General features: G+C 39.2%; 3 protein-coding genes across 6 annotated transcripts; 1 reads left to right on the top strand and 2 right to left on the bottom strand.

Moving 5' to 3' along the window:
* Positions 1-1356: 1356 nt before the first annotated feature.
* On the bottom strand, positions 1357-8253 carry thg1l (tRNA-histidine guanylyltransferase 1-like). 3 transcript variants are annotated; one of them, XM_080900214.1, is made up of 7 exons: positions 8123-8253; positions 7185-7298; positions 6921-7097; positions 6654-6823; positions 6482-6570; positions 4706-4813; positions 1357-2766 (listed from the first exon to the last, which is right to left on the bottom strand). In XM_080900214.1, the coding sequence occupies exons 2-7, from the start codon at positions 7286-7288 to the stop codon at positions 2605-2607; spliced, it is 810 nt and encodes a 269-aa protein (XP_080756340.1). In that variant the 5' UTR covers positions 7289-7298; positions 8123-8253; the 3' UTR covers positions 1357-2604. The 3 variants fall into 3 exon arrangements, with proteins under 3 accessions (XP_080756340.1, XP_080756339.1, XP_080756338.1); XM_080900213.1 differs by lacking the exon at positions 8123-8253 and adding an exon at positions 7602-7633; XM_080900212.1 differs by lacking the exon at positions 8123-8253 and adding an exon at positions 7602-7667 and having other exon boundaries at positions 1363-2766; positions 7185-7382.
* lsm11 (LSM11, U7 small nuclear RNA associated) lies at positions 7914-9994 on the top strand. Its single transcript, XM_080900211.1, has 4 exons — positions 7914-8404; positions 8856-8995; positions 9070-9153; positions 9458-9994. Exons 1-4 carry the CDS (start codon positions 7951-7953, stop codon positions 9782-9784), a joined length of 1005 nt encoding a protein of 334 aa, XP_080756337.1. The 5' UTR covers positions 7914-7950; the 3' UTR covers positions 9785-9994.
* A 2328-nt stretch (positions 9995-12322) lies between these two features.
* On the bottom strand, positions 12323-24125 carry clint1a (clathrin interactor 1a). Of its 2 annotated transcripts, none has more exons than XM_080901897.1 (12): positions 23942-24125; positions 20103-20207; positions 19295-19391; positions 18751-18859; positions 18224-18388; positions 17904-18078; positions 17506-17722; positions 17285-17375; positions 16662-16721; positions 15810-16114; positions 14615-14825; positions 12323-14508 (listed from the first exon to the last, which is right to left on the bottom strand). In XM_080901897.1, exons 1-12 carry the CDS (start codon positions 23980-23982, stop codon positions 14159-14161), a joined length of 1926 nt encoding a protein of 641 aa, XP_080758023.1. In that variant the 5' UTR covers positions 23983-24125; the 3' UTR covers positions 12323-14158. The 2 variants fall into 2 exon arrangements, with proteins under 2 accessions (XP_080758023.1, XP_080758022.1); XM_080901896.1 differs by having other exon boundaries at positions 15810-16117; positions 23942-24124.
* Between the last annotated feature and the right edge of the window lie 1712 nt (positions 24126-25837).

Genomic DNA, 25837 nt, shown 5'->3' with positions numbered 1-25837 from the left:
CAAACGAGCGAGAAGGAAATCACGATCACAGCGCTTTTTTAAGTGAAAATCTATAAACGGGATTATTTAAAAAATATATCAATTTAGCGCATTTAATTTATTCTAGAAGTCTTGAAATGGTTATTTTGCACCACTTCAAAGGATATCCTACTGTACTTCCACAAATTTGAAAGACAAAGCCGTGGCAAAACTGACAGAAATACCAGATCATGTTTAATTCAACTCTGTTTGATTTATATAGCCCCAAATCACAATAACACTTATATTGTAAGGTTACCCTAAAATAGTACAGAAAAGACCCCGACAATCAGACGACCCCTACGAGTAAGCACTTGGCGACGGTGGGAAGGAAAAACTTCATTTTAACACGAAGAAACCTTTACCAGAACCACGCCAGCCATCTGCGCCACCAGTTAAAGGTAAAAGGAGGAAGACAGGACAAAAGACATTAATAAGAATGTACTTCCCATTATTTGACTACTATTTTCATTTCTCACTTTCTTTTCCACCAAAACAATTTTTAATGGAGGCTTTCTGTTGTTCTCTTTTTATAACATGCTTATCCATTGCAGTGTCTCTCAGAACAAGTTATGGACCTTTAATGCCACCATAGGCTAGACAATGGACTGTTGCATTCATGTTATACATTGAAAATATATAAATGAAAAGATAAGTGTACATTAGCTGTGCTATATATGTTTTTCATAATTATTTAGAATAATTATGAACAATTATTATGAAATAATTAAAATTGGTAATGTACTTAGACTCCAATTTAAGACATTCCTGATGACATCACTAGGACATCTGCAGAGTCATGTTAGTTTCAAATGTAAAGCTTTTTGACAGCTGCTAAAGATTAAAAGCTACTGTCTACAACAGGGCTGTCAAATGTAAGGCCCGGGGACCAGAATCTCTGGACTGCTTTGGAAAATGTAAAGGAGGGTATAAATTTTGAACTTTTAACTGTATTTTCATAAGTTTTACAGCTTTTCCTACTAATGAAGACCTCTCTGATTACCATTCATACTACACCAAAGTAATTAGGTAATAAATAAACCATTAAATGACAAAAGTTAGATTTTTTTCACTATGCAATACAGAAATTTCTTTTGTTTTTCAGTTAATTAAAAAAAAAAAGCTTTCAGTGTTATAAGTAAAGGATAGTCTGGACAATGAGCTACTAGACCTTTTGAAAAATGCCATAAAATACCCACATGGGTCCAGTGGCTGTGTGTGTTTTCCTTTTTAAATGACCTAATGACTGTGTTTTAAATTTAGTTGGCGTTATCACACACCATCTGGCCATTTTACCAGTAGCTTAGTAACCTTATCAGAACTGAAGGACTAACCAAAAAAAAACCCAAATAAACACAAGCTTACAATTTAGGTCACTCCTGAATTTATTGTCTAACTTAGTAGACCTGCGAGTAAATGTTTGGCATTGCATATGCTGTCTTTAAATAACTGCACCACTTGTTCTAACATGTTCTGCTATCTGAACTTTCTAGGCCACACGCTGAACCACTGGGCGGACTGTTTGCCAATGACTCAGGCAGGCAGATTATATATGTTATTAAAGTAACATACAGTATAATATAGTATATGCTGATATTTTAATTACTATATAACTGTATCTGTATATAATTGTTCATGAAGTCATTCTAGATAATGACCGCTGTATATTTGAAACAAAAAGGCCTCCGTATTAGAATTTGCTCCACATCTGTGCTTAGAAAGTTAAATTCTAATTACATAAAATACAGTACAGCTAAATGCTTTTAACAAGGTCACAGAACCAAAAATATCAACTGCAACCGAGTCCACCTAAAGTAACAACATACAGTAGGCTCCTACTAGTTTAGGCTTCCAGCAGCCATTCATACTGAGCCGGTCATTTATAAGTGTGATGATAACTACCCCACAGCGCACATGTCAAGGATAAAGTGTATGCAGGGTGTGTGAGGTATTCTTAGCTCCGATGACAGTGCAGCCCATTCACGTCTCTAAATGGTAAGCTGGCTTCAAGACAAGGCCGTGAGTTCCTGTCAAGGTATTGATTTCTGCTTTACTCTGCTTATTTCTTTTCTTACTGGACACTGCAAGGGAATGCTTTGCAGAAGTAGTATTAAAACTCAAGGATTAGAATTTTAAGGTAAAATAGATTTGACACATGCTGAATACCCCTGAGTAATAAGAGCAGGAGGCCAAGAGAAAATATGTCAAACGTACTGAAAGATCAAGTGTTGGTAGTATTCTAAATGTCATTCATGGTATCAGATGAGGGCATATTTTAGGAAAGGCAACCTTAGGAGAGCCACATGCAGGAGTAAATAGATATCACACTATTAAAACACTCACATCTGCTTTTCTTTAAACATGACAGACATCATTATGCAGTCAAAGAAGGGAAGTTCCAACATATTAGGAACATTTTTATATATGAAAGTAAGAATACATTGGATCTTCATGGGTAACATGTCATTTGACACAAAGTCAATATAAAGCTGTAGCTCTGGAGTGGCTGCTTAAAAGGGTCCGCTTCCGACCACCTCCGAGGTCAGATGCGTTCAGAGTTGTTCTCCTTCAACAGGAAAGGTTCGGTTAGCAGTTGTCATCCTCCAGGATGTCTGGGTGCTCCTCCCAGAACTGCTCTCCTATAAGGTCACAATGGTAGGCCTCTACCCTCCTCCTGCTACGTGTGACGGGCATGTCCTTTTCCTCCCCATTTGGCAGCTTTGTGCGTTTAATGACAGTCTCATCTCGCTAGATAAGACAAATGAGAAAATTGATTAATATAAGTAGTTCAACATTTGGAGAATAGATAAGCAGTACATAATCAATCAGTCCGGTACCTAAACCCTGTAAAATTATTTTGTGGGATTTGGTTTTGAGTGCATTTAAAAAAAAAACCCTCAGAGGAGCTGGTGCAGTGTGATGCAACCTAACTTAAATTTCTATGAAACCAGCGTTTCCTGCAGTTAGTGTCAGGACTACATCCAGTGCCACAGCAAGTGGCAGCCTGACACACTACACATTACAGTGATTTATACTTTGTTATTTATTTATACATTTGATCCTATGAAAATCTCTTCTTTCCTTTTCTTTGTTTTTGTGTGAGTTTAAATTTCCCTTTCACAACCAAGGAGCATCTAACTGCATAAATAAATGTCCTATTAAAGGAATTGCTACTATTACATGAAAAGGAAATTTCTAAAAATGGCTTCTTGCTATGTTAGTGGCAGAACTCTTTTCTCTTACACTCCATCCACAATGTGAGGTCATGTGCAATAAAAAAAGTGTATGCAGCTGCTGACATTTCTCTTTCATGTACAACAACAGAAATACCAATAAAGGGGAAAAAAGGCAGTGTGGTGATTTTAATGTTTCAATCTCAGACTTCACTGCTTCTAACAAGAAGAAAAACAGACACCATTTGAAAAAGCGAGCCGTTAGTGTGCTTAAACATGCAAAAACAACCACAGACTATATAAATATGGTCACACCCATGGCCCACTGGTTTGTGGACTACTGTTTTGAGTTTGAGAGAGAGGCATTTTGACTGGTGTTATAAATCCTGATCTAACTAGCGAGGGGTGGATGTGACGGAGAAGAAAACTGATGTTGCACCATACAATAGCAATCTATCAACCATAAGGCAGCCATTCTAAAATGCATACCCTGCTTTAACATCTATTTCACAGGAAATTTGGGAATAACTTAAAAAAATAAATAAAACAATGTGTTATGTTAAGGTAGGACTTTCAAAGTTTCAAAAGGTGCGACTTTTACTTTGAAGGCTAATCTTCCCCCTATCCAATTTGCGTCACACTTTCTCAAGTTATTACTGTTACGCTAGTAGTTAGCAAAAGCTTGTGGACAAACAGGAAGAACCGCAGGCAACCTTGGAAACCTGCTAGCAACCAAAGCAATCACTATGAGCTTTTGGGTGCAGCATCTTCTTTGCAAATATTTCACCAAGGAAGATCCAGCAACCTCCAGGTACTCCACTGCCAACCAGTAGAAGAATACACGTTTCCCTACTGGTCCAATATGGCAGACAAATCTTAAGCAATGTCTACGTGATGTGAATGAGAAACCTCATAACAAGGGAATTGATTTATGCAAGCACAAGAGTTGATCCTGCTGGCTATTTAAAAGAATTCAGGTTTTTAGGCATTTTTTTAAACCTTGGATTCAATTTCTGGACAACAACAAACTTCTATGTACAGGTTCTGACGTCACCTCAAACTGTTAAAAGGTTTTGCCCTAACTTTTTGACACAGAATTTGGTGCATTGCCGCAGGTGGAGCAATTCGTCTGGTTAATTCCAACAAAAAACTCTGACATATTAACTAGGTACTGAACCCCCATGCAGACTGAGTCCAATTTCTTACAGGGACAAGTGGCATTCATGCACATTAGATTAAGCAATAATAGATTTCGTGCCATGGATGTCCAGGGCTGCACATGTACCGCACTGATTGGATCAGCGTGTCCCTGCACTTCACTGAGAGGCATACCTAACCTGATGAATGGAGGTGGGTGGACTGATCAAAATATCAATAGTATTGACACAAATGCCTGTATCGGTATCGGACTGATAATTGCGTGACAGGATCTATACTTTGTTTCTATCCTTTGAGTTTAGTAGATAGCCCACGGAATAGGGGAATAGATTTAAAACCCTTCTTGAGCACCTCACCTTTTCCCAGATGAGGGTGGTACCTTTCTTGTGGACGGCAGATTCATTGTTGTAGTTGATACCAAATTCTGTGAAGAGGATCTCATTTTTATCTCCAGCCAATGTTCCCTGAAAAAGGCAGAAATACTGTGAGACATCCAAACTTAGGTGTGTAGCTACACAATCCCTCACATGGTCTTTAGATAGTACAGTTTTATAAACAGCTACAACAAAAGCATGACAGGAACACCACCGCCCACCAAACCGCTGGTTATATATAGTGGCTGTTTCTTTTACTTTGGAATTAAAACTAGAAGAAAATCAACAAGAAATAAATAGTAAACCACTCTGTCATTTTTTTGTTATTATTTGTTGTTGTTATTATTACGTAGGAATTATGAACCATGAATGTTGGATAAGGTATAAATAAATAACTCATGCTGCCTAAACATCCACCCAAAACCCATCAGCTGGTTCCAGACAGCCCCCACAAGAATGAGGTGATTTCCAGAGGACAGCTGCGTCAGTCTGTAGCAGCTGTCATAGCTAGTGACAGACCTGTTCCTGTACACACTATTTTAATGCACAGTAATAAATTGTTCACAATGACGTAGCTGAAAGCTTACATCTTTTAAATAACCTCTTTGTTTACTCGGATGAAATATCAGAAATAGTACCTTGAAACTTATCAGCCCCTAAAGCCAAGTGTTGTGTAAGTATATAAGTGATATTATTAAATGGAGAAGATGTTTGTTTTGTTTTTAAACTGAAATTATACTGATAGATGAATTTTTACAATTAAGACATTCTTAGCTAACGAATCAACCAATTTATTCATTTTCACAGTCCGGGTAGGTAAACTTATATATTTGGGTTTATTACTTTTTGCCAGGTCATGTAAGTTTGTGTTGATGGATAGCTCTACTTGTTTGTTATTGTGGTCTTGGCTCACTCATTTTATACTCTGATTTTTGGGAAATCTGTTGTTCAATAAATATAACACTAATACATAACTAAGAAGTTGTTCTTATGGCTACTTGGGACTCAGGGGAAGGGGATGCCTTTTTCATATTGTGCCAACTGGGGGCTCATCGCCTGTTTCCTCGCTTTTTGGTGGTCTGGTGAGTTATTTGTTTCTGGTTGGCAGTTTTCTATAGCGTGTGGGGAAATAATGGAAATAATCCCTTTCCTAATAGTTTTGGGACCTCACCTTCCTTCTAGGAAATGTTAAAAGGGCAGATTTGCTTACTGTGGCTAATTCACAATATTCAATACCCTGAATTAACCTTTTAATTTACAAGTAATAGATAATACATAACTATATCAGCACCAGCCATCACTGCCACTAGCTTGTTCCTGATGCTGTTTAGGAGACCAGATACTCGTAGTTGAAAAGCTTTATACCTACCATAACGTATCTGTAGCCAGAAAGAAAAAAATCACCAAGTATGGCAATCAATTATCCTTTATATGGCACATTTTGAGAGATGTGAGCATTCACTGTTGTTTTTTTCTGACACATGATCAGCTGATATGGATCTACAAAACATGCTGCTGGAATCTATTGGTAGGTAGAAGCCAGTGTGTCATTTGGGACATGGTACACTTTGAATACTGTGTGGATGACCTTGACTATAAGCGACAGTCTTTAACATATCGATGCTTACAACCTTAAATATGTGGGCATTACCTTAATATGATTTTTTGATGATACCTTTTTCAAATACTTATATCTGTTAATAAGCACTTGCAGCTGCCAGTTTACACTCAAAAATACATTAATCAATTGTGTTTCACCTTTAAGCGATCCTCTGCCTGTGTTGTGCTGAGTCCTTTTCTTTGCACTAACATCCAAAACACTGTGTTGTACAAATTATTTATGTGACCTTAAAGAAACAGAGACACAATGTGACATATTTCCACCACGCCAAATGTGTGATTTACCATTCAGAGCATCATTTGCACTTACAGTCTGCCTGCCTCCAGCTAAGGTAGTCTCTAAGGTTACGATTGCTAGGATATAGGACCACCCGTCCGTCAAATCCCGGAGGGTACAGGAGGGGCTGATTCTCAAAAAACTCCTTCCAGTAAAACACGTACGAGGAGGAGAACTGGGAGGCCACGTGGGTCATGAGCTTACTGTAAGGAAAAGAGGGGACAAAATGAAGTCAGATAAAATGCTAGAAGATGTCTGTGTGAAAATGATGTTATTCAACATTATGTAAAACATCAGCACCTGGCTCTTCTTTTGAACCAGGTAGAAGACCGGTTGAAAACAAAGCTGAACTCATCACTTTGGCCATAGGCAACAACAATATCCTCCAGTTCTTCCATGACAGAGCGTGCACTCCTTGTCATCAGCCCCAAGGCCCTGTCGTCATTGGGCTTTGCAAACTTGTGCTGCTCTGCAAACCTGAAACACATAATGCATTAAGACGCCAAAACAACAATTTGGATTCAAATAGCTCCTGGTGTTTTAGCGCAAATGAAGAATACTCACTTGTGAAAATTGCGACCATCCAGTCTCACGACAATGTAGCAGTTCCGCAGACAGGTGTCATCTGTTTCGAAGTTGCGCACATACTCAAACTTACTTTTGGCCATGTTACTGGATCTGGAGAAAAGACGGACCGAAGGTGTAAGAGAACAGCACGAAACACCAAATCTGCTCGCTGTACTAATTAGCATTGGGATGATCCTGAAGAGAAAGCACAAGGAGCGAAAATTATATGTCAACAGTGGGAAAATATTCAGTCAAAACGGACAACTACTATGATATAAAAAACTAAATTCAATAACTTCAAATGATGGAAAGTGTTATTATTAAAATGATCTGTGTTATACGTATGTCAGTTCTCTATTTAGAGAATATATAAACTAAATATATCTAAATAATAAGAATAATTCTCTTCCGCACATTCAAACACGTTGGTTTGTATACGGTCCGCCCAGAAATTGTGTCGTAGAGGAACTACAATCACCCGGAACACAAATTTTCGGAGCTACGGTAGACTTAAAATAAAACGCAAATAATTTCCCGTTTCTTCAGCCACCTTAAAAATAATGCTTCAATTTTCAATTTTTTTGGATGCTTTGCGGAATTTTTTTTTAAGTTTTAAAGATTTTACGAAAGTAATTTGCTTTCTAGCGCCATCTTGTGCCTAAATAGAAACTAAACTAGATACTGTACATCTAGGAGGCTATGGGACTTGTAGTCCAGTTGATAAACACGACAAAATACCCAGAATTCCTCGGTTGTTTTGAACATGGAGGAGAGGGAAAAAAGAAGTGTAAATTCAGACAGTAAGGAGACGTTGTCAGCACCCTGCTCCAGCCCGGCCTCGGCGCCGGAGGCTGGCAGTAAAGCCGAGGACGATGGCGCAGATAAACTGGACGTCTGCTCGGATAAATTTGATCCACTCTTGGCCTTGTACTCACCGACAGTGCAGCTTCCCATCCCAAACATCAAGTGCTTCAACAACGTGGCCGAGTACGAGAGCTTTCTGAAGGGCGGCCGCGGGAGAGCTAAACCGGAGAACGTGGAGAAAAGGCAGCGTAAGGCGATGAAAGGCGTGGTTGACCTGGAGCGCATCGAGAGGCTGAAGAAACTCATGGTGAACAACCCGGTATCTGAGTCAGAGGAGGGAGAAAGCAGCAGCGGCACGACGCGGAGGAAGAGGAGGCAGAAACCTGTGAAAAATGTCCTGACGAGAATGCCCCGTAGGTTCAACACTCATCATGTAATGTGTTGGAGACCTAGTCCCGCCTGGGCAGTTTCACTGAGCCGCTTTAAACTTTAGGAGGGACTAGAATACGATATTTGTATTTATTAGAATACACTAAGAACTGACAGACTACCCCAAATAAACCGACAAATAAAATAAAATGTCCCAGTAAAATAGGACTACTGGAGTAATAAAAGACGCAGAATGGCTTGGTTGGCAGGTTCCTAGTTGTGGTTTACGTATAACCCCTTTGCCCCCAATAAAATGAAAACCACATTACAACATTACACACACACATATATATATATTTCATTTTTAAAATATTTTATTCATAATTTTAGCATTACTTGTTACTTTAAAGAAGCATCAGTTTTAGCTGAATTCCCTGTATCATTTATCATAATAGGCAGAAGCAGCTGTGCGACCTGCTTGTCTTGTGTTTTCAGTGTGTAAAGGCAGTCCTCTGGGGGAGCTGTACCGCTGCGTGGAGGAGAGGATAAGAGTCAAAGTTCACGTCAGGACTTTCAAAGGTCTGAGGGGAGTGTGCTCTGGCTTTGTCGTGGCCTTCGACAAGTTCTGGAACATGGTCAGTGATCTCATGTGGCATTCTTGAACTACGCAAATTTCGTATCTTAATCGTTGGTTATCTCTCGCTGTCAGGCGATGGTGGATGTGGATGAAACGTACAGAGAGCCTCTGTTTGGAGAGGCTTTCTATCATGAGAAAGCCCTCACCACTACACGGGTAATGGATGAGTTTTCATTCTATATATATATATATATATATATATATATACACACACACACACGAGTAAAATTTTGTCCTTCGATTTTCTAAGGAAAGCTAGAAACATTTAGTTTCTAATGACTACTTCATAATAACAGCTATCTGTGCTTTGCTGATTAAATGCTTGCAAGCAAGCTGACAGTAGTATTGCTGGCTTAAATTGTAAAGGTCTTTTTACATATACATATAGAGCACACGGAGCGCTTTTATGTGGTTCAGTTGGATGAAAATCTTAAGAATGATCAAATCTTTGTATCTGCAGCTTTTTGAGAAGCTAAGTCTCCAGGAAACCTCTGAATGTGCTGAGTCGGTGAAGAAGCAGCCTGCAGATTCTCCCAAAGAGACTCCAGAAAGTCGTTCTTCTTCTCCTGCCGTTGGTGTGAGAGGAGACAGCAGGACAGCAGACTCAGATCTGTCAGGAGCTGCTGAAACCGAAAAGGATGCAAACAAAACACTGCTCGTGGTCCAAAGTCCACAGGCTCGCCAGAAGAAAGAAACCAAGACGTACGGCAAGGTCCATACGCGCCACATCAACCAGCTGTTCATCCGTGGCGAGAATGTCATCCTGGTTAACCCCCAGCCGCTCTGATTTTCACTCTTACATTGATCCCGGGCAACAATGCAGGGTTTTTTGGAGCATTCTGCGCTAACTAGTACTGACAAATTCTAGAGATTCAGATGGATCACAGACTGATGATTTATATCATATTGATATGGAGGTTTGTCTTTGCCCACCAGAGAAATGATTTTGCTTTTGATAAATAAAAGCTTTCCAGTTGTAATTACAGAAAAGTGTGTTTGTATGTGTTTTGTTTTTGCCTGTTTAGTTTATTTGACACCCTGTAAAGGAAACCCAGTGAAATGGCTGTCTCCCAGCAGGTGGCACCATAAACACACCAGAGCCATCGAACAGGCCATTGTCATCTCAAAGAGCTTGTCCCTTTATGTTGCATTTCCCCGCTAGTTTGAATGGGAATGACAGCGCAGTCTCAGCGGACTTCATAAATGCATTATGAATAATTGAGTTTGTGAAGCTCGAGATTGCAGATGGCACTCAAAAGCTGTCATTTGTCTTGACGTCTTAGATTGCTTTTACTCTTTAATGGGCACATTACCCATAAAAGCACGATTTACTGCATCTCTTAGAAGTTGTAAAGATGTTGCATTTTTTTTTTCCTTTTTAAATGACAGAGGTTAGTTTTGGATGATGAGTGGCACAGAACAACCGTCGCTGCAATGTTTCTGGGTCTGCGTCAGATTTCTTTCTGCATTTCAGCGTCTCTTAATTTGTTTAGAGACTGACCCTCTTTCCATATATTTTATGTCATAAGTGGGGCATGTTCTATGAATAAGGTGAGCTTTTATTCATTTACTGTATATAACGTTACTTTTCATATAATGTATCAGAATATTATTAGTGTAGCCCATTTAAAAGGCCTCTCCAGAGAGGGAAAAAATGGGGTCAATTGTTTAATGCAAGCTGTGTTTGTCACAAAAGTGTGTTCCAACAATCCCTGATGCAGTGTGAGCAGAGCACAGTACTGATTGTGTGGTCTAATTGTGGCAACAACTGCAACATCTGTCTCTTGTGTGTGTTATACCAGAGTAATGAGGCCATCACTTGCACTGGGAGAGACTATAAATTTGACAAATAAAAGAATCCAGCGCTTCCTTAACTGTAACACCAAAAGGATTTTGTTGCATTCCTTAAGTCCCGATAGTCTGAAAGTGCAAAAGGTTCAAAGCATGTGTTGAGCTCAGGAGCTGCAGCTGGCTCGTTGCTTTCTTGATTTATTCTCTTGTGTTCTATAATCAGTGTTTTTTCAGCCTGGGCTACCTTTGCAGGACCCGGCGGGTAAATTGGAATTAGCTCAACTTATCAGAAAACAGAAGTACAGTTAATTAAAGACCTACGTGGACCACAACTGGTTTCACAAGAAAAGTTACTTAATCAGCAATAATGGACAAGCTGAATGATCAAAAAGTGATAAACTCACTGGCTAAAATTAGAGCTAGAGTTATAACTGTTAAGTTTGGATTAACAATTGAAATACAGTCCTGTGCAAAAGTCTTGAGTCACCTCATTTCTTTATATATTGCTAAGAAACCTGGAAACAGGTTTATTCAAACGTGCAAACATACAGGGTTACAATATGCAAGGCAAATCAGAGTTTGCACAATTATAACAAGCGTTAAGGTAAATATTTGGTATGACCACTTCTACGCTTCAGAGGACTGCTTGCATAAGAGTTCAGACTTCTTTAGTTTTTAAGGACATGACTTTCAGATACTGTTAATCTATAGTTTAGTTCCACTCCTTTTGTCCTCCACTTGAGCAGTTTTCTCATTTTAAAATTTTTAAGGACACACTATGCTGCGATATGTCAGGTTTTCACCTATAGATCTGTGAAAATAACCTTGTTGGTGCAAAAAATAAATTCTCAAACTGTGTTTAAAAATTTAATTTTATACTGATTATTTGTGAAGTTGCTTGTTGACCACAAGAGGCAAAAATAACATTCCTCTGAAAATGGTCAGGTACTGGACTGAAAAGGAGTTGAAAAGCAGAAAAGCGTCCAGAGAAAAACTTTGAAAGACCTTTTTAAACATTATATCAGTGTTATAAGAGATCCATAATAAAGATTTGAAGTGGTACAGGAGTCCTTGTGACTGGCCGGCAAAAAGATAAAATGCTGGGGGATCTACCTGAGCTATAATGCATCTGGCAGCGCGTAACTTTTCTCTTTGATTTACAGACGGCCTTTTGAACACCGTCTCGTTACTGGCACAAATTAAACTCCCATCAAGTAAATGTAATTTCCAAGCCAAGTGCAGATGCTTCACTTTTGCTGCTTGAAGCAGTTTTGAATGAGGCTAATGACACAACACACCAAATAACACACACCATTAGCAAATTTCAATCAACTGTTTAATGTTGTAGATAAAGAATCTTGATGTGTAAATCAAATCAAAATGGGAATAATGCAAAATTTCATTTTCTAGAAGGATTTCCATGATCTTACATTTGCATATACTAGTGTTTCAACAATCCCATTTTTGAGAGGACCAAGAGGATTTAAAGTAGAAAAGAAAATGCGTAAAACAAACCTCTACGGATATATATATGTATATAATAGAAAAAAAAAACAAAACTAAAAACAGCAAACAGATTTTGGTCATTTTAATGCTTCAGACACCGATGCAAGGCTACTATGTGTTAGTGTGCTCAGCCTTATGAGCCCTTGAGAGGAGGGTTGAGAGTAGAAAAACACAACTTAAATCCTCCTGAGGCTGCAGAATCCACCGCCTTCTCCTGTGGTCAGTGAATTATTTATCTCAGCGTCGACACACCAAAAATGTCAGGCAGTCAAGATTCAATTTTGATTATCTATCACTCATCACAAGGATCAGGAGGCAACCACCGGCAGGCACTTGAACCACTGAAGTGCAATGTTGTGTACATCTATAGCATAACGAAACTGGCATACAGCTGGATGGGACTGTTCATGATGTGCTACCCGATGACACAAATGCAATCCAACCAACATGCTGATCTGAAACACGGCAGGTTAGTGCTTCCTCTCACACAATCATCTGTACCTGATAAGTCACTAAACACACAGACTCGGACTGATGGTGGCTATGACAGAAAATCTTTTCAGGACTCCTGCTCCTGCTTTAATGTGCAACATTAATCAACATGGAAGGTGTCGTGTACCAAAATGCACTGATGAACATCTAACAGACAGCTGCATTTTACAATCTTAACAGTCTGAATCAACACTTGAGGTTTGAATGAATTTATCTTGGTGTCTTGTAGCTCTGAAGTTCTCACTGGCCTTAATAGATTGAAAACAAAAACAAACAAACAAGAAAAAAAAAGTTGAATCAGATGAACAAACAGAACTAGTGAAACAACTGCATCCGCCATCTGTACAGACAGTACACTTGGCTTGAGGCACAGGCATATTTGTACCAAGCACAAAAACTCCATCCTCGCAGCTATTTTCAACACTGCAGTCACATTGTCGCCTTCAAAGAGGTTGACTGAAGAGAAAAGGCAAAGGTCTTTCAGGCACTCTACTCCTGTATAAGGCTTTTCTACCTACTGATTATCTCATTTGGATGCTAACTGATTATAATTATCAGAAGAAAAATATAGCTATATACCAATAAGAAAGGCAAATTCATGGTCTTGCAGGTGCAACTCCTCAAATTCAATTGATAGCGTTCACTGCAAATAATTAATTACTCCAGCTGCAGGCACATTTGAAGTCTGGATACTTATGTACAAAGAGAAGGTGTCAATGTGCTTTGTTATAGTTCTTAATTCATATCAGATTTGGTCTACATGATACAATTCTTCACATTGTCACTGCCTCTCATATATGAGCTTCATAACTTATTGTTAGGGCTTCAGATTTCTATTTACACGTTGAAGGAAGAACGATGACATTAAAGAAAGAGGTAACCTGACATCCTTCAATGTTTGTTAGGAAGTTAAAATGGCAGATCAAGCTATCGAAATTCATGATTCATCAAGTTATCGACATTATATAGCAAAAGGAAAAAAGGAAAACAAACGCAGCTAGTTGTGTTTTTTTGCAATTCTGGTGATTTCATTTGATTGAGGTTATAAAGCAAATCCCCCTGACATTCTCTCAGTGGCACTTTCTTCTTTCTGCTCACTGATATACAACTAACCTACAAGGCACACCATCATCAGAGTGCCTGACCATGAACCCAGACCTGACAGATCATTCGTTCAAACGCACGCACACACTCATTCACTTAGATCCAAATCATATTACTATAAAAAAGAGATTGCAGGGTGTTGGTATTATGATAGTTGACATTATTGACATTCAAGTACTCTTTGTTTGCAGCTCTTAACAATCCTTCACCAGTGGACGGAGAGGGAGACTGCCACTGCTCCTCTTATAATCTTTGCTCTCCAGTTCCATCACTTTCCAAAATTTCCAAAGTCAGCAAAAGCATCTTGTTTGGGCTGCTGGGCCATCGCAGGGTTCATCCCCATCCCCATCCCACCAGGCATCCCCATGGTCATACCTCCCTGTGGCATCCCCATGTTCATCCCACCTTGATGCATCCCCATGTTCATCCCACCTTGATGCATCCCCATGTTCATCCCCATTCCCATCATGCCCTGATTGGGGGCCATGCCCATTCCCATCCCCATCCCCATGCCAGCACCAGGGTGCATCATGGGATTAACAGGAGGTCGGGCAGCTGTAGGTCCCAGACTCATATTGGAAAATCCCTGGGAGAGCATGTTGCCGGGTGCCTGGTTGCCTGGAAATAACAAAAGAGAAATTCAAATTTTAAAAAGACTTAAGCCAGAACCTGGACTGTGAGGTTGTTGCCATTCATGTCAGATCTGAAGTACTAATCCTCTCACCTTGTTGGAGAGTGTTGAGACTGGGCTGGGCCTGTTTGGGGGGCTGCATTCCAGGGCCTAGGAAGTCCAGGCTGATGTTAACAGAGTGATCTGACCAGGTGGATGGAAGGGATGCTTTGGCTCCTGCACCTTGAGATGACACTCCCTGCTGAACAGGCTGGAGAGACTGCATGGGCTGTGGTTGAAGAGGACCCCCCATTGTCTGGAGGGGCTGGCACAGATAAACAAGCAGGCAAAATGTTAGAAAAAGAGCTCATTTGTGCCAAATTCATAAAAAAATTGAGATGCAGTTTTTACTTCATTATTCAAGCCTCTAAACCTTTAGCATGACCCACTTAACCTCGACAGAGGGAAATCTACCCGAGTCTCTTTCTTAACTCAATAAAAACATATCATTTAAAATAAATAGACGAAATGGAAGAGGTGAATGTCTTCCCCCCTTTAAAGTAGGTCAACACCCTTTTTACATGAAGATACAGTCAACATATGTGAACTTTCCTTGGACTTTTAATGTTTTTGTGACTCAAATCTCATTTTTCTCATTCGGTGTCAGTAAAATGAGGAGTGGGTGGTTATGGAAAGGTCTCAGGGGAAGATGAGCATCTGGAGTGGCTGCACATTAACTCTCCACCATCCCGCTTGTCCTTTGTCTTTCAATCACATGAAGTATGTCTCCATCACACAAGGAGGTCAAGGTGCAATGTTAAAAAGTGGGAGTAAGAGGATAAATGGAAGTATTTGACCCTTAGTGATAATAGTTATCTAGCTTGTCACATCTGGAATTAATCTATTATAAACAGCATGTGAAAGAAATTTTGCACAGCATTTGAATTTGTAGGCCAAGAGCAAACAAGCATGTGGTACGATAAAAGGTACACATTTTGAATTCACAAAAACATGCTTAATTCAGATTCGGCATTGACAAGATCTAAAAATATTGCTGAGGAAAATCCAGATCTAATCACTCGAACTTACTATTGGAGCTAGCAATGTCTCATATCTCATGCTATGCTTTATATACCACACACTAATCCATATCTCTAGCTCTGTATCCATGAAGCCTAAGAGTCTGTGACCCAAGAGATTTTGATTCCACCTGTATTCTATTTACACCCGATAGGACTCTTGTAATGATGTGTAGAACAATCAATAATTTAACAAGGATGTGTGTATGAATGAGTGCAATCATGCATACCTGTGACTTAGACTGGGGTAGGACCGTGGTGCTCACACTCTGTGTGTTGCTCATGGTAAAGCTGAGGCTCTGAGAGGAGGTGAGAGACTGTGTTGGCCCCATCAAGTCAAACAGGTTTGCTGAGGCAAGACCAGAGCCTGAAGCTGGGGCCGGGGCAGCAGTTGGGGTGGCAACAGAAGGACCTGCATTCATGGGTGCAAAAAGGTCATTTCCACTCATGTTGCCAGTCTGAGCAGATGCTGGCATCTGACCTCCAGGAAAAGCATTCCATTCTCCAAAGTCTCCATTGGGGTTAGAGGGTTGTGCTGCTGCAACAAGAAAGGCAGAAAAACAACAAAAACAAAAAACAGACAGCTGCATGAGTGTCTTTATTTGCCATCGAAACAGTGATATTTGTACTGTGAGCCGTGCAAATATATGATTCAGCAAAATCACAAATCTGAGCCTGACAGTAAACAATAGAAAGCTAAAGAGGTTATGTTTTTGAGGACATTCTCAGTGACCACTGATGGCTCTTTTTAAATTTTTATTGAACTGGCCTGGCCTAATGTCTCTCTCCCTCTCTCAGTCTCTCTCATCTTTCTCCACCCCCACCAACTTCTTCCTCTGTCCCCATCTCCTTGTCATCCATAACAGGAGTTGATGTGTGTCTGTTCTTATTATGCAGAGCAGGTAGCAGGCTCCATATGGCCAGGGCTCCCTCCCAGAATCCCTCTGAATATTCTAGTGGTATGGTTGCAACAGGACAGCATAGACATGCACACACACACCAACAACACACACACACACACACACACACACCAACAACACACACACACACACACACACACTCCAAAAACTTTTAAAACCAACCCGAGGACAGTCCAGCAGAGGCAGCAGGTGAGGAGAAGTCGGCAAATCCACCGATCAGGCCTGCATTGAGAAACAGAAATAAATTTAAAACAAGTGAGCTCCAGGTGTCATTCCACCATAGTTAGCATTCCCTTAGTGTCAGAAGTGTAGGAGGGAGGGGAGGGGGAAGCAGTGAATAGGTGGAGGGGACCAAACATCTGTTCAGTGCTTCTGCCCTCTCCATTCCCTAGGGACTCCTCCAAAAACATCTGGTGCACTTAGTTCCTATACATCAACTCCCTCCTCCTGCTGTCCCCAAAAAATGGGAAGCTGCTATCAGCAGCTGGGCACCACACTTTCAGTAGAGTCTAGTGTGTTCGTGCAGCTACTCTGGAGTTTTTTTCTTTGTGGTACTGTAACGCTGAACTAAAACGGTTAGTCCTGGATTTACTGGTATGTCACAATTGCAGTGACTGGAAGGTATTTTTCATTTTGGGCAGAGACCATCAGTTTCTTTAAGGATCCTGTCCAATTTGTCTACTGGAAATTTTTTTTTTTTACTGATAATAGTCTCATCAATCTTCTCATAAGACAGGTTATAAGTGTGCTTCACAAAAGGTTTCTCAAACTTAGTGACATTATACCTGTGGCAGCAGGCTGACTAGGTGTTGTGTCCACCATCAGTAGATCAGCAAGGGCAGCATTGGTTGGCTGAGGGGCTGCGGCTGGCTGCATCTGGAATTAAAACAAACAACCAAAAAAATAAAATAAGAAAGCTAAAAACTCAAGATTCAGAGTAAACATAACCAGCCTCATATCAATAAAATCTTCTCTCATTTCATTTGTTGAAGAGCGCTATTGCTACCTGTTTGGCGGTGGTATCTGGGCTCTTGTCTCCTGTGTAATGGGCTGCGGCCCCAAGGTCTACTTTCTTGGATGGCCCTCCTCTCTTCCGTGTTGCTGTCGTCTCTGTTGCTTGGACAATCTGTAGACTTTTTGTGGTAACAGTCTCCTCTTCATCTTTGAACTCTTTTCTTTGCTGGCCATTGTGAGATGATCGACCCCTGTCCTCCTCGTTGTCACTAGGGACAAAAACAACATGAGAGGTAAGGTGACCAGACACAATCATTGTACACATTCTACCCATCAAGAAACACACAAAGCTCTGTGATCACATCTTCAAATGTCTTTGTCCTAAATAGCAACAAGAAACTTTCCTTTTGTGTTTAGTTTCCTTGCATCAGATCGGAGGCTGTATCCTACCTGAATCGATCTGGTGAGTCGTCTCTGTCCTTCTTTCTAAACTTGTTTATGGTGTCATCAATGGTGGTGCCAATTTTGTCACTGATTTCCCCCAGCTTATCACTGAAGGGGAATGGCCCTTTTTTCTCCCAGTCATCATCCCACTTTCTATCACCAGAGTCATACCTGTCCCCCGCTATTAGTGGAAAAAGAGAAGCAAACATGAGTTGGACATCATAGGATATCAGGTTATACTTCCGCACCAAAAAGTAATCACATCAGTTCCAGCTGCTCTTTTCCCAACACCTCTATTTACAAAATGTGCACATCTGTGGACTTACAGTAGCCTCTGTGTCCCATGCTGTCAGAGGATACACCAATGTATTTGTCTTTATTCTTCTTTGCCTTTTTCCGTTCTTCCCTAAGCCTGTCATCATCCTGAACAAACTCCACCATCTCCTTCACCTTCTGACGTACATTCACACCTTGGTCCTTCCCATTCTCATCTAAGGGTAGCAATTTAAGGAGAAAGAATAACAAAACTGATTAAATTACAACAGTAATACACAAAATCCAGACACAGACAAAGAATAATAATTATTGTGTCCTTCCTTCTAAACAAAGTCTAAAATACACACATGGTTTGGGCCACTGAAAGCAGCTTTACAGTAGTATGCGAAGAGTTTCTGGACTAAGCACTGCTTAGGGCCTCCTTCCTCCTTCCATTCATTGCAGCCCACATTAAAGCTGTTGTTGATACAGAACTTTTCACCTCATTACAACAACATTCAGCAAACAAAATGTCTAGCCATCTAAGATCTAAATTAAAAAAAAAAGAAAAAAAAAGAAGACCAGAATGATACCTTACCTACAAAATGGTAGCTTTCTAGTGATCTCAAGTCATACAGATGTTCTCTGGCACTAGTCACAACCCTTTCAGACCCGTTCCTGATGAGATGGGCTAGCAGTAATAGAGACTGAAGGGAAGGGGGGAAGAAAAAAACAAAATGGGAAATTAAAAAAAAGATTTAAGATTTTATTTTTAACTTCAAGTTTGGAGTTAACCCAGTTTGTTCAAGTTGTGATTCTTGTGTCAGACTTTCGTTTACTCTCAATCACAGTGTTTCAAACAATGTGGTTTGTCTTCACATCTCTTGCTGAGTGAAATCCATCAGTAGGTTATTTGTAAAAAAAGCTTAACCCAATCTTAAAGTTCTTGCTGATACCCGATTATTGCTAAAAGTAAGGAGAAAAGCCTTTAAAGTTAAATCAAATCTATTAATTTTAGTTTAGCAAGTCCAAAGTGTTCCACAGAATGAAAAATGTTCTCAGCACTTAGGTCTTCAAGCCTTGTTTCACAATTAATGCAAGAACATGCGTTTGTGTCATTTTACAACAGCACTGAGGCAGACCTTGTAGACTCTCCTCCAGTTCTTTTTGTTGTCCCGCAGCATGCGGGCCCACAGCATGTTCATCACCTCTGGGAACTGTTCATACATGAAGGTGGCTCTGTTTATAAAAAAAACGGAGGGGTGGGGGGGGAATTAGACTTTTTACTTTCATGTTAAAAAAAAAAAAAAAAAAAAAAAAGCATATCTGCAATTAAGCATATCTGTGTATGCATAGTTGCATAAGAAGAAAGCATGAACAGTAAAAGCCAGATGAACTCAAACACTGATGTCCACTTTGAATATGATAAATAATCAACAATGAACACTTGGGGGTTTAATATTCTCATTGTTTGCAGTTCTGTGCAGGAAAAGACTTGAGGTCAAACGGGACGCTTGAACATCAAAAACCATTTTTTGTAAAAACAGCTTCTAAATGAGTCATTAGAAACTTCTGTGTCACTCATAACTTCGGGGCTCATACGTTTTTGACAAAGCTTTCTGCACTTAAAGAAAGTCACGTAAGACACATCAGAGGTAGTTCACGGGAGTTCTTAGACATTCAGATGCAGGTAATTTACAGCTTAACTTTTAAACTATAATTGTTTATGGTTGTTTATTCAGAAACGTTCTGCTGACTTTCAAAGAAGCCCTGTTTCCTGTTTTGATGAGCGAGGAGGCTTAAAATCCAGTAAGAGCTGGATTTGTCATAGAAGCCTGATCTTTAAAAATAATGTTCATGGAAATGCAGATAAAGGGATGTAAGGTTTTCTTTTTATTTACAGTGGGTGCTTTTCAGTAAAACATAAATGAAATAAACAACAAACCTTACCTAGAAATTTCACTCATCAGCTGTCCTGATGGTCCCCAGGGGTCATCATTGGTGGCTTCTCTCACCTTAGACTCCACCTCGGAGTAGTTCATCACCACATTGGTTCTATAATAACAAACAAAAACAAACTTCAATTATAATACATTTTATTTGTCATTTCTGCTCAAAGTATGCACCTGCACCTCAGCCCAGCAAGACCAACATGAATGACAGTACAAAAATCATATAAAATCAGAGACTTAAAGATGCTTAAGCCAACCACAAGTGCCCTTTTAAAGGCTAAAAGAACAAAAGGATCACGTGTTTTCTATAACTCCTTGTCAAAACCTAAAACAGCTTACCACACAGGCAAATGCACAATGCGTTCAGTGTAAACACATACATGCAGGCTAAAATGGCGATGAATAAAACAAGAGTTGCTGACTGATTTTGAGCTCTAGTTAGAAACTAGTACAACAGGAATCAGAGACTCAAATGGGAAGAAATCAAAACAATGAATCTCTCTAAGCATTTCAGGCTAAAATCTGTGTTCCAAATATATAGGACTTCGTATATTATAAAAGACTAAAGAAGTAAAAAACGCAATCACAATCAGTACAGAACTAACAAAGGCTAATCAAACTCTGCCTTATATTTATCCAGGATTAGAGTCTACAAATCTTGTTTCTACTTAAAAATATAGCCAGCATTCTGTAAGGGAAAGAAAAAAATATCACGTCTTAGCTTCAGTGTGTATAAGGGTTCCACCAAGATCTTGAAAAAAGCAAAGGACTTTATAAAGTTTTTCTTTACCTTTTTTTATAAAGTTCATTTCTGCTTCTGTAATTTCTATTTACATCACCTGCTGTGCATTATTTGACAATGGTGTCCTTGTGTTTTTTAATTGAGATTTTGCATCTTTATTTGACTAATCGCCGTTTGTGTAAGGGGATTTAATTTAACATGTCATTTGGCATCTATTCAGTCATAACTGGATAAACTGGTTATCCCTTAATGCAGTGTTTGCATTAAGGGAAGCAGTATAGCCACTATCCCAAATTGTATATGCAACGTAAAACTGAGCCACAACCTGAGAGCTTATTCAGATTTAGAGTATTAACTTGTTTGTTACAGAACCGCAGAACTATGATCAATAATCATACAGGCATCATCTTTAAAATAAGTAAGCAGGCCCTGCTGCAACTTTAGCAATAAAATGTGGCAAGGCAAATAAGCAATTTGAAATTTCTACAACCTCCTCCTTCACTACTGCCACATCAGCAATAAACAGCACAGCGCCTGACAGAGCAACACTGATTTGATGCCATATTGTTAACAAGGATACACCCTCTCTGTGGTTTTCAGGCAGACTGCATTGCTAAAAGTTGCAGGGTATGGTTACAACTCTGACAACATACTCTCTTTTGTAAAATGTGGCTTAAGCCATGAAAAGTATTTGAAAATTACCACGCCAGAGTCCTTTCACAGCTAATTAAAATAAGCCTCTGGGCCCAACCATGGATCACAGTCAACATTTGCTGAAAAGTCCCAGACAGACATTCAAACATTCTATATCCAAGAGTTTTCAAAGGATTCTAGTTACTCCATGTGTAGTTATAACTTTATATATCCAGAATTTCTCTAGCTAGTTAGGGAAAATGCTAACCTGCCATGCATGAATGACAGACAAAAAATAAAAGGCACTGATGCAACTGCTTATCTTCACACAGAGGTTGCTGCTGTTCTAGATATCAGCTAGATAAAACGGAAGCTGTGATACTCTCAGTGACACACAATCACACATATTTCCGCTGCTATACTGCTGAAGCATTTCCCTTGCTCTTCATTGCAACTGCACTTTAGTTCTTATATTAATGTTAACTTTACTCATTACAAAAGTTAAAAAAATAAGAAAAACAAATCAGCATTTTACTCATTATATTTAACAAAAAAAAAATGCACATAAAGCCCTCTGATTAATCAGAGGAAGAATGCAACAATCAGTCTTAATGACTCAGCATTTATTGACACATTATGAAAACAAGTCAACAAGTTCCCAATTTCAAAGGTCTCAAGACACGAGCTCTTACACCACCCAGTATTTCAAATAAAGCCAGATTAGAATGAAGGCGCACTCATTCAGGCATAAAAATAATCTCTCTTTTAGTCTGTCAATTCAAATTGCTTTATATTATAAGTTAAAATAAAAATGGTGCAGATGCATCAGAAAATAAATATATGCAACAATATACAGTATTTATACAATACTGCAGGATAGTGTGATCTATATAACATTAAGTTTAGTAAATAATTTACATGCTTCTGGGTGTGTGTGTGTGTGTAGATGAATGAATGTCTGGCACGTCATGACCATTGTTTTTACAAGTTGCGGCATCTTTATACATCTATGCCTCGTCTCCTTTATCTCAACTGAAACTTAAGTTCTTTCAAATGTGGAATTACTGAGTTAAATTTTGTAAAGTAAATATTTCCTTCTTTGTCTGACTCGCTCCAACAAAAGCAAAACATGCTGCAGAAGGTCACACACAGAGGGGAGTCAAGTGCATCCACAGGATTGCATTCTTGGATAGACTTAACACACTATTGTCTGACTGTGCACAATAAGCCACTAAGCCCTTGAAGGAACAAAAAATAAAAATACATTTTTAAGAAAATCGTGCAATAGCCTACAAAAGCTTCAGAGTACAGTCATCAGCTGAAAATAAACCAGCAGCCAAAGGAGAACAAATGTGCTGAACAAAGGTGTTGGCTTGCTCTTTGATAAAGCTAGGTAATAAATTACTGCCATGGAAGCTTTGACCAACACTCCCATCAAACTATGCAAAAATGCACCGGAAGCAAACAAAAGAGAGAGAGGGAGAAAGCTTGACATCCACCAACAAGTTACAAAACCCAGCAGATGACTGATCACTCATTAATAAATACTCTGTAGTGGCTCTTTTAAGTAGAAAAATAAATAAAAACATAAAGCACCCTCAATAACAGTAAAGCCAACTCAAATAACAACTGTCGTAAGTTGTGGTCAAACTTCTTAACACACACTTACGTTTACTGGGAACTAGTTGCCACCAACATGATTGTAAGCCAAAAGTGTAAAGGTAGTTGTTTTTTAAGGGTGTGTTTTTATTTTAAAACTAACACGATGTGTTAATTTATGTATTTATGTGTATGCTAGCGTGACGCTGGTGGAAAATCTACAACAATCTAGACAATTGTTGTATTGTAACTTAACGACGAACAATTTAACTTACAACTCAAGGGCTCTCGTGCAACTACCACAACGTCGTGTGTAACTTAGCTACAAGTGTCAAGACGATCGTAAAGCACTTCTACCTTAAATTAATTAATTAAAAATGTATTTCCAGGCAGTAGCAGCTAAACAGTGGTTGGACGACAAGTCTGTTTCACATAACTCCAAAAACACCCATTGTTTAATTATTCAGCCTGGGAGCTGTCAAACTAGCTTAGCTGGCTAGCCTGGTCAGCTAGCTACCCACCCAGTCAACAGGCTACATAATTAGCTTGTTAGCCAAGCAGGTTAGCATGCGCTTTCGGAGAAAACGAACAAATGTCAAGCGCAGTCACACCATATCCTTTTAGTTACAGTTTAGCTGAACGACAAGGCAAGAAGAACTGTAAGAAAAACAAGACACCCACACTTAAAACAAGAAGTATGGTGTTTGTAAAAGTCAGTTAACTAATTCGCTAGTAGCATACAGGCTAGCTAACTTGTAAAGAATGACGTGACGTCAAAGTTTTGGGTACGTGTCTCTTTCAAACAGGTAAACTACAAGCACAAATAACTCGTTACAGCCGTACTGTGATAAGAAGATACTCACGCTTTGTCAACCAACTCCCTAACTTTCCACATGTTCAGCATGTTGGCTCTGAGAAAGGGGGCTTAACGCCTCGGCAAAAGCCTTTACTCCAAACGAACACCGACACCAAACCTTGAACTCTGGAAAGTAAACTATTCTTCACCTCGCTTTCAAGACAGGAGGCGCAAACGCACCAGCAAGCAGACAGGAAAGGTTACTATGGGAAATGCCCGTGCAACGTCATCAAAACTGCGTAAAGCAGGATTGGAGTTGTAGTTTATAGCATGTATTCGGACACCACCTTGATACATGATTACATTAACCTTTATATAAAGTTAGAGAAAGAGCTTTCGCAAATTATTCACATCTATTAATGACTATGGGGATATTTAAATAATGGAAAAAACGTTCTAGGACGTAGACATATTTTTAGAATAAGGACCTCTCACTGAATTTGAGAAATTGTTAAATTAAACAGTAAAGTTAAAAAACAAAACATAACAAGTAAAACATACTAAGACCCTATATAAAGTACTTATAGTAATTCTGATTTACGCAATAGATTAGTGATGTCAAACATAAGGTCCAGGGGCCAGAATTGGGCCAACAAATCAGCCAGAATTCTGCTGATATTCTCTTTGAAAAAAGAGAATATATATAGATATACATTTTAGACTTTTAACTGTATTTTCACAACTTTTACAGCTTTTTCTACTAATAAAGACCTACCCCATAATCACCATTCATACTACACCAAAGTAATTAAGTAACAGAAAAACAATTAAATAACAATTCTTACCCATCAGCTGTAACAAGCCTGACAGGGTATTGTTGTCAGCCAGGTGGGTGGAGTGGACGCCAAAATTTGTGAATGCGATAACTTGAGAACAAGGTGATGTAGAAATTCGTACCAAAGGCGCATCTAATAAAGCTTGCGGACAAGTTTGACTCCCAGTGAAGGTCAGAGATCAGGTTTTCTGAAAAATTTCTGAATGCCATAACTCAAGAAGGAAGTCACCTAGGATTTTCACATTCATACCATAGGTGCATCTACTAAAAGTCTTCGGCAAATTTGAATCCTGGTGATCTTGAGCTCAAGGTCAAGGCCACTGGTAAAGTTTTCTGAAAATCTTGTGAATATGATAACTCAGTAAAAAAGTCACCTTTGATGTTCAAATTGATAACATATCTGCATCTACTAGGAGCCTGAGGGGTCGCACTGGAAGCCAGCAGTATTTTTCGATCTACTATAGAAATGTTTATGGGGGGGTTTTCTGAGTCACACACATTTTTTTTGTGAATTAACAAAAACTTTAATAATTACAGGGCAGTCTGAGCAATGAGCTACCAGAACTCCTTTTTAAAAACACATTTATTTTTTACAGTTTAAGCCCAAAGAATCATGCTAACAGATTTCCTTGTTGCTACAGCAGCATTTCTTTATCATGTATAAGAACTGTCCAAACTGTATAGGTATACTTCTTTACATTGACTGAAAGTGGGCTGTATAAAATTAGTTTGACATTCCTGCTATAAAGATGTGTTCTTCTATATCACTTGTGCTTTCAGCTTATAGTCATTAAGGTTCACAGGAAGTTGAGACAAGATGCATTATGCTGCATTAGGCCAGTGTTGCCATAGTAGTGACAAAAGGGTTTTTTTTCCTATTAGAGAGCACTGAGAACTAAACAATTTCAGTTCCTTAAAAAAACAAACTCAAAAACAAACATGAAGATTGTTGGGGGAAAACTCTGTAAAAGACCCAGGAGAAATAAAGACACAATGAGACAAGATCACTTTTTATGCTTTAACGTGCACACGGGTAAGCTGTTCAGAACAACTCACAACGTGTACAGAGGCTGGGCACTTTTTATAGGAAAGACAGTGAGAACAGGATAAGAAAATACAAAACAGATA

This window comes from Rhamphochromis sp. 'chilingali', assembly GCF_963969265.1.
Source record: "Rhamphochromis sp. 'chilingali' genome assembly, chromosome: 13".
Taxonomy (NCBI): Eukaryota; Metazoa; Chordata; class Actinopteri; order Cichliformes; family Cichlidae; genus Rhamphochromis; species Rhamphochromis sp. 'chilingali'.
This window is presented reverse-complemented; position numbering and strand designations above follow the sequence as displayed.